The following is a 9,243-nucleotide window of genomic DNA, read 5'->3' on the forward strand; positions in this document are numbered from 1 at the left end:
GGCAGCCGTGCCCCTTCTGTGTGCTCTTCAGCATCGGCCTCCCGGGAGGAGCTTCTCTTAGTGCCTGTGCGGGCATGCTGTGGTGTGCCTTTCCCTCGCCCGCTGCCGCGTCCAAGTCTGGCCGGGAGGGAAAGGGGACGTGCAAAGGTAGCCCAACTCAGAGCTGTTTTGGTTAATGTGCTCTGCCCTTGCTGCTCAAGGACAGCTTATTTTGGTCAGACCGAAGGTCCGCGTGTTCACACTCTGTGTTTGTCAGAGGCCAATGCTAGATGCTAAGGCAGTGGTAGCAAATGTCCAGTCTCCAAGCAGTTTTACAGCTTGGCTTTGTTTTAAGCCGTTGGTGATGTCCGTGTTGAATAGTGCTGTATGTCCATTTACTTGGAGAACTTTAACATGCACAGCCCAGATGCTGTCTTACACCTTCTCGCTCCTGCTTTGGAAGCAAGGCCTTTCTCTCTTCCCAGTGGATTCTGGTATCTTCTTGTTGCCACAGAGAAATGGGAACTGTTCTCCCTTTTGTGCTCCTCCTGACTCGAGCCCCTTTCCTACCGCTGTTAAGTTAAGGGAAGATGTGCCTCTCCTCTCCCCCCTGCTCTGAGTGATCAGGCTGCCAATGTGAGAGCAGCGCACGCAGATGATTCATCAGCGCTTGTGTGTTGAGGACTGTGTCCTGTGGATCAGATGGGTTGTCCTCATGGCTGGAGAAAGCTTATGGGATATATGTCGACCTCATAGTAATCCTGGTCTAAGTATTGAATCGGAGGACTGGGATATTGGCCAGAAGAAAGAAACGCTGGAGTGTGTGCATGAAAGGTTATGGTGAAAAGTTTATGAAAGCAAGCCTTCATTCATGTGTTATTGGCATTTGCACTTCATGGTGAATTAGTATTCCTTTTTCTCATGGTATCAAAGTGAGGGGCGGGGAAAGAGAGGGGAGGTAAGTTCGACGTGGTTTTATCTAAGGCTGTATTTTGGGGGGGAGGCAGGGAAAAGGGACAAAGCTCCTTGAGGAGAGTTGGCTATTTTCCTGTTCTGACAATTTGCTAGATGTGTGCTATTAGTAGAGGAAAAGTCCATCTAAGCAGAGTCCCTGCAAACTTTCTGAGTGTGTTTTTTTTTTTGTTTGGTTGGTTGGGTTTTTTTGAAAGAAATACTCCTGTGCTCAGTGCAAGCGTAAAGCTGAACCTGTTTTTGCAGGGATTGCCCTGGCCTGTTAAGCTGTTTACTTGGAGTGATGGTCCAGAGGCACCAGTAGGTGGTGGGCAGCGGGTTATTGGGAGTGTGCTGCTGTGGGGACTGAGAAGTCTCGTGATGGCAAGGTGACAGGGTGCACAGGAGGTCTCTGGAACAAGGACAGAGCTTCGTGGGCATTTCTGGGGCTCCAAAGACCTACATCAGCCCCAGTTACTCAGTAGGATGACGGCCATTTTTAATTGGCAGGTCCGCCTTGTCCTGTCAGGACAGGTGATATTAAGCTGGGTCTTCAGCCCTTCCTGAGGTTCAGATGATATTACCAAACCTAACCAAAAAAAGAGAGGTGGTTGAATTTTTTGGGCTAGTTCGTCACTTTTTCTTTTGAGAAAATGTTCTGATCTGTTAAGTTGAAAGCTTACCATGGCATCTTACCATCTGTTTCTTTCTTTTTCAGGGTTGGTTAAAAACTTACGGCTACTTACTTCCATCTGACAGCCAAATGTCTGCCTTGCAGTCGGGGAAAGCTGTGCAGTCTGCAGTGGCCACTATGCAACAGTTTTATGGGATCCCAGTAACAGGAGTTTTGGACCAGACAACTATTGAGTAAGATTAATGTAGGCTAATTTTGTCTTTCCCTTTCATAATGCATTGTCGTATTACCTGGGTAATTACTCCAGCTACAAGAAGTCCTCAAAAGGGATAGATTCAACTGACTCAGCCAAAGAAGTCTTGGTTATGAAAAGGTGTCCTTAACGAAAACATGTGGGCAACTCCACCTTTTCTTTTTGCCAACAGTACTGTTTGTGAGTGTGAGGAGAATCTCTCGTTAAATGTTGTTATTTGTACATAGATCCCCGTTGCTGTCGCACAGGCAAAGCGTGAATCCTGTGAGCTTCTGCAAGCGGAGAACATCAAGGGTTTAATTTATTTCCATCTCTGTCTGGATTTAGGTGAAAATCTGGCTCCAGAAATGGCTTCTAATGTATTTCTTAATTAAGTGGAGTTGTGGATCTTCATAGATGTTATTTGTGGAGACCTATAGTTCCGAGTTGAAGTGAGTTGTTGTAGTCTGATGATGATAGTCAAGACTACTTAGCTGTCGATAGCTGTCATTTGTTGGACATCAGATGTTCTCGGCTCTATGTTGACCATGTGTTATTTGTTGTTTGTGATTGGTGTCTTGATAGCACAGAAGCATTGGTCTAAATCATCTAGGCTGGAGGGACTTCGTTCTTTGAAGGCTGTTGCCTTTAGTCTGCTCTTCAGTGTGTACTGCAAAGTGTGGTGTGGAAGGGGTGTTCTGGTGTGGAAGGGGTGTTTGTTGCTGCTACCTGACTGGCTTCCTGTCGTCTGATTGCCTGGATGTTGTGTATTGGCTGAATCTGTCTGCTGTTGGTCTGGGCTAGGGGAGCATCTGTTGACTATAGCAGAAGGGAGATAAGGTCTTACTAATGCTTTCTGGGGGAAAGAAGCATCTCATGGTAAGCAAAAAAAGAAGGCACAAATAATAGAACTTGCTTAGGCCCTGCCTGAGAGTTTTCCCTTGACCTTTTCTTATTGCATTAGCAGACCCTTTCAGAGTGTGCTCTGCCTAGTTCTTCCTCTCTCCTGTTCTGGCACTCTGCTGGCAAAAGGGACACAGTAGCACAGAAGAAGGGGGCACATGGTAACCAAATAGTGTGAAGAACAAAAGGATTTGGTTGTATGCCTTCCAGACTACAAGAAGAGGGAGAAACAGAAGAAATTAATGAATTAGGCAGGACGGGATCATCCTGGACTGGGAGTGCTTCTCCAGTGAATGTAACATTCTCTCCTTTAGCTCAAGGAAAAGCCACTTGTTCTCCATTGAGGGATAGAGAAAATCCTGATTGTTTGCTTTCAAATAAGTTGAAAATGAAATCCTTTTAAAAGGTGGGGATTTTCCATCCGAGAGCTCTTTGCCATTAATAACAGTTTGTAAGTGAATGCTGAAGCAGGGCCAGAGAGCAAGATTGTGTATGTGCAATTGGTGTGTAGAAGCCTGCAGTTGGGCTGCTTATAAGTTGGTACAGGGTGGGAGAAGAAGAGACTATGATATTGGGGTACTAGTTTGGAAAGTTAGGGAGCTGCTTCTGCTGCCATGTGGGTGACAGGGGAAGGGAGCAAACTGCATGTGGGAGTCCCTGCTTTAGTAAGTAAGAGTATTTTTCTGGAGGAAAGGAAGGTGTTGCCCATGTTTTACTGAGTTAATATATGGGAAGGGGTTGATTGGTGCATGAACACCCAAAGACTGATGGGTGAGAAACCTAGATGGTTCCCTTTTCTGAAACTCGAGCCCCCAAAAGCTTGAAACCTCAGTTGCAACCAAACGCGGGTGTGCTTTTCAGGCATGTTCAGTTGCTCTGCCTCCATCTGTCCTGAATCAGTAGGTCCATACGTTTATGGCACGGTGGAGCTGGTGTACCTACCTAGAAACTACATGGAAGGAAAAATGGGTCCTAATTGCTGTTAGCAGGGAGCCTGTATTTTGAGTTGGAGGGGCATGTCTGGCTGGGCCTTGTTGGGCTGTCACTTCCTCAGACCTGGTTGTGGAAGCTGAGCAAAAGGAGAAGAGCTGGCAAGGCAGGCAGGCTGAGAGCTCTGAGTTACTCAGGTGTTTGCTAAGCTGTTATTTCAGTCTGTGTTACGAGTTTTGAGATTGCAGTTATGAATTTTTCTCACTTCTGTCAGTGTCATAAGCTCTGTCCCTTTAAGGTGACTTTAGAATCAGAGTGCAAAGTTATTATTTTCTATGGTTTCTTTGTTAGGCAACAAATTCTGCATATTCTGTTTACACTTATTATGGAAGCCTAAAGTTTTTCATATCCTTCCCCACACACCCCCAAATCCCGAGCTTGTTCTTTCCTCCAAGAGTGGTACCCAAGCGTGTGAAAGCTACCATGCAGGCGCTGCCAGTGGGAGTGGGAAATGGGAAGGAACAACACCATTGGTGTTGCTTACTGGTACCTGAAAGGAAGATGGGGTGGGGATCCGTTTAGCAGAGGGGCTGCTTGAGGTAGCAGGTTCAGGATATGTAGTTTCCTCTAAGGAGAGCTGGGAGAATACATAAAATGACCTCCTCATACCCTGCAATTGACAGTGCCTCTGTCTGCACCTTTGTGTCTGCAGCTGGTGGGTTGAATTGTAATTTTGCTCAGTAGCTAGGCAAGTATATAGGCCTGGGAGCATGCTGGGAGAGAAGGCATGCTGGCATCTAACAAAAGTGGTGATTATTGTGTTTGTCCTAATCAGTCACATGGCCCTGGAGGGAACCAAGAAATAGTCTTACTTGTGTTGGAAGTGTCTTGTGTGTGTTGTGCTTTGTCTTGAGCCTGTTATGTAGGTCCCTCACCCTGGGATGCACGGAACAGCTGTTCAATAGCAGGCGATTGAGAGTGACAGCTTCCTCTATTTAGGAGAGTCTTGTGTATGGCTTGGAGCCTGAACTGGAGAAAGCAACTGTATCTGGACAAGAGCTGGATGTCACTGCTTTTGGAAATCACCTGTTTTCTGCATGCCAAGCAGCTGGAGGAATGCAGTAGTCTATGTGTAAACACTGCCACATATGAATTTTGATGATCCAGTGTTATTTGTGCCCCCATTTAAAAAAAAAAAAAAAGGGCAGGGGGAGAGGGGAAGCAACCATAAGTATCTGAATCCTGCTTCAAGTAATTGTCTTATGTTGTTGTTTCTGATGTGATGTGTTTTTATAAATCCCCTGGAACACAGAAAGGGTTATCCAGACTGCTCAGTAGAGAATGGCTGTCAAAAAGCTCAGCTAAAGAAGATCAACGGCAGCAAGCTACAGCTTTGTGATTATTTTGCCATAGATCTGCCCTGCTGAGAAAAGAAGAGATGGCTGGACTTGTACCCAGGCCCATGTGATTAGACTAGGGCCCATATGTCTAGGAAGTAAGTTGAATCAGGGAACTGATCCAGATAAACATTCTCAGCTTGACGTTAGCACAGGCTGTTGACAACTTGGGTACTGCCTAGCTCTAACCAGATAGTTGGGCTTTTTTACTAGGTCTGTTTCAGAAAGTGTGTACCTGAGCTCTGGAACAAACTGTGGTAGAATATGGGGGTTCAGACAGGCCTAAGTGTAATGGGGTTGAAAGAGGAGTTAGGCAGCCGTGCGTAGCATAAATCGATTGGCAGCTCTGCAAATGCTGATATCTTGGAAGCTTTGGCTCAAGAAGCCCTTAAAGCCCAGGGTGCCGGTATTGCAGCTTGCCTCTGGAACAACCTATGCCCTGCCCTCTGACCGTATGTTGTGATGGAGCTGGCACAGGGGCAGCGAATTTGACTGTCTTCGGGGGAATTAACTTTTGATCGGGTGTCTGTGCAGTTCTGATTGGCTTTGACAGCATGGGACTAATCTGTGTGGGGGCGGATTTCCTGCAGCCTGCTCGGCATAGGGCAGGTGTTGGGAAGGGGCAGCCGGTGTTCACACATAAAACAAATATTGAGGTGTGAGGGACTTGGCGATGTATTGCTGGTGTGTCAGCATAGCTAGCACTGTCCTGGAAAGTCGTGGTGACTTGTCCTACACATTCCATGTTAGTTTCGTAGCACTCCCCTGTTACCTTTTTGTCTTCTAGATGATACTAGTAAAAATAAAACAGAAGGTCATTTTCTGACTGTAATCAGGGCCTGATGATGGTGGTGATCAGAGTACTGGAGTTCTCATGAAGCTCAAGAGATGAAAACCTAATTCTCAGTATGGTTTGTGTAAGGTTATGCTAAAAACTCTGTACCATATCATATGACTGGAATTTTTAAAAAAAATACTCAGGGAATATCTAGGAGAATACAGGCTACCGGAAGCCTAACATCTCTCTAGCACAGTGGTTGAAGCAATGCAAAAGAACACAAAGGACACTTGGAAAAACACAGTGTATTGAGGTTGAATTAATATGGCTTTTCTAAAAGCAAACCTTAGATATACCGCTTTTCTTTGAAGGTGGCAGCAGTTGTGTGGGCAAGACAGATCTGATTTCCACAGGTTGCTTAGATTTCTGAAGGACATACCATACTGATAAATGTAAGGTAATGTAAGCGGGGAAGATCTGTGCTAGCTTTATATACACAGCTTGGGTTCTTGTCAGGTACAGTACAATATGTATGACGACTCTCATTTGCTCAGTTCTTGGTGGGGAGAAGATGACAGATGACTGCACTGAAATTGGTAAGCACCTGTAGTTTTTACATATAGGAAGTGGACTAAGGAAAGGTTGCTGCTTCGCTGCCTGAACTGGGAGCAGGTATGTGTGCTGTGAAAGAATGTTCTTGTGAGCCTGTACAAGGCAAAGTGTCTGTCTATTTGTTTTTTATTTAAAAGGTGTCCCAGAAAGAAGTCTTGTAAACCATCTACTGGTGATGGGAAGACACTCCCTTCCTGAAGGCGTGGGGCTAATATTTTTGATAAATAAGACGTACATTGTTTAGGCTCAAGCATGTGGGCACATATGGACTACTTGCCATTGGCTGGCTGCAGCTGATGGGAGGAATGTCTGCATTTGGAGGCTGAAAGTTGTCCCCCAGGTGGCCAGGGATGTGGGGGAAGCCCTGCTAAGGAGAGGGGAAAGAATTTGGTGTCCTGTGTGAGAAATCTGCCAGGACTGGCTACAATGCTCTTCTCATGTGTGACCAGGCAGTGGCATGTTTCTGCATCCAGTGTCCTGCAATGTGTTCTTAAGGCATTGTGTCACATTGGACACTTGCCTTTGCCATCAGGGTAAGTGGATCAAATGCATGAAATGCCTGAAGAGTACCAGTGGCAATGTCCCCAGCAGCAGTCCAAGCAGGAGGCTGAGGGCAGAGCCAGTGTGCTTGGGAGGCGGTGGCCAGAGACTGCTTGCGTTATTCCTGGGCTCTGGTCTCCTGTCCAGGGCTGCACTGCAAAATCCTAAAGAATGTAGCTGGGACAGAAAGTTGGCTATGCTGGGACCTTTGGAGACCAGTACCTGTAGTTCCTCTGTTTCTGTCCCTGTCTCCTTTTTCCCCTGCTGCATGCAGTGATGGGCAGATTCGTTCCTCCACAAGCCACTTCTGACTTCTCTGGAGTGTACCCACACCAGCAAGAAGGATAGTATTCTGGGGTACAGTCTATTTCTCCTCATCAGAGAATCTTTTAGGTTGGAAGGGACTTCTTGATCATCTACTCCAACCCCCTGCTCAAACAGGAACAGCTAGAGCAGGTTGCCCAGGACCATGTCCAGTAGGGTTTTGAATACCTCCAAGGATGGAGACTCTACTACTTCTCTGGGCAACCTGTGCCAGTGTTTGACCACCCTCGAGCTGGTGCAAGAAATAAGCAAAAGTTCTGTTAAAGCTGGAGGTAAAGAAGATAGGGGAGGAGACCTGACTTCTCTGATAATAGTGCATGGATCCCCCTGCAAGGGACAGCATCCTTTGCTCTTCCAGTTCACCTGGCCACCTGACCAAACACTTCAGAGGCAAGTGTTTCCTACATCGTGAGTGACATCAAAAGAGTTAAGGGTTATGGAGAGGACTTAACAGAATTTGGTGACTGTGACCCACAGATTGGAGTGATCCGTTCTGGTCGTTACAGGTGAAAGCCTTAGTTGTTATCTGGGAGGGTTGTGTTTGCACTTGTTCAATCTTATCTAGTGAGTTATGAGTTGGAGTTTTTTTTACTGGCACAGGGGCAGTTTAACAAATGGAGAGTGGATAGAGTAGGTGATAGGAGAATTTGATCCCAGTGCACACGCAATTTTGATCTGGGTCTCTTTTGTGGCATTATCATTATTAAGCTCTTGTCAAGCATAAGGACTACCTGATCTGGTATCTGTGTTTCCAAAAGGAAAAGTGAATTCTTTTTGGTGTGCTGAGGAGTGTGGATTGCCAGCAGAGGTGGGGTGTACAGCTCTGTGCAAAGAGGGTAAACCCAAGAGAGGGAAGACTGAGCCCTTCTTGGTGTCTGCACTGGCCATCCCTCAGAGGTCTTCCAGTCACCCCCTGAGTTCTTTGGAATCTCTTTTCCAAACTCTTTGTTAGCTTGCTTTTTCTTTCCTTCCCTTCCAGGTGGATGAAGAAGCCTCGATGTGGAGTTCCGGATCATCCCCACCTACGCCACAGCCGGAGGAAAAAGCGGTATGCCCTAACTGGACAAAAGTGGAGGCAGAAGCATATAACCTACAGGTATAGCACCCTCCCTGCCCCTTTTTGTTTGGGGAAAAAAATGTTCTGGACTTGTTTGGTATGCAAATTTTGTAAGTACTTTTAGAAACTGGATTTTCCCTGTAATGCCTAGTTGAGGCTTTCGTTCTCAGAACATGGTGGAGGGGAATACTTTCAGAGCACTGGAGTAACTGAAGAGTCTATTCTCAATTAGAAAATAACGGATTAGTAAAGAAGCCTAAATCCCAGCCATCAGTTGTGGCAGGAAAATCCTAGTAAGCCCCTTTCTGTTCCCGTAGAAATCTAAGGCTCTACCCCTTAGATCATGTGTCCTCTTTAACAAACCATTAAAGCAGAAGGAACATCATTGTGTAAAGGCATGATCCTTTCTCTCTCTACTGATTTGCAACATTTTATTGAATATTTATTTTTGCAGAGGTTTTACTTTTGCTCATGTAGTAGAACTCATTGCTTTTGTCCAGACTTAGGCCTGCTGAGGCAATATACTGAAATGGGCTACAAGTGTCAAATGAGTGTTACGTAGTGATGATTTTTTCCCAGAGATGTGTTTTGTTTGAGCCATTTAGGCCCTTAGCTTTTGAAATGCAATTGCCAAATGATGCCAATGGCCTTCTGACAGTAAGAACGTCACTTCAAAATGAAATTAAACCCCCCTCGAGTTGAAAGTATAGCCTTTTAACTTTTTTGGAGGCGGAAAGGAGGTTGCAGAGGAATAAAAATTAGGAATGTAGACATTAAGGAGAAGATATGGGTGAGCGAGGCTAAGACAGAAAGAAAATCTGTGGTGAAGAGATAGAAATATGAGTGACCATCATGGGGAAGGTGCCAGAATGTGTAGGAAGAGATATGATGGTGTGAAGGGAAAGA

General features: G+C 45.7%; 1 protein-coding gene across 1 annotated transcript in view; it reads left to right on the top strand.

The window, feature by feature from the left end:
- The first annotated feature begins 1,642 nt into the window (after window positions 1-1,642).
- MMP24 (matrix metallopeptidase 24 (membrane-inserted)) overlaps window positions 1,643-9,243 on the top strand; it is a 43,609-nt gene continuing 36,008 nt past the window's right edge. Inside the window, exons 1-2 of the mRNA XM_009581879.1 lie at window positions 1,643-1,797; window positions 8,260-8,376. Coding sequence (XP_009580174.1) covers window positions 1,694-1,797; window positions 8,260-8,376 — 221 coding nt within the window. The 5' untranslated portion in view covers window positions 1,643-1,693. The remainder of the gene's footprint in view (window positions 1,798-8,259; window positions 8,377-9,243) is intronic.

Source organism: Fulmarus glacialis, unplaced genomic scaffold (assembly GCF_000690835.1).
Source record: "Fulmarus glacialis isolate BGI_N327 unplaced genomic scaffold, ASM69083v1 scaffold5717, whole genome shotgun sequence".
Classification (NCBI taxonomy): domain Eukaryota; kingdom Metazoa; phylum Chordata; class Aves; order Procellariiformes; family Procellariidae; genus Fulmarus; species Fulmarus glacialis.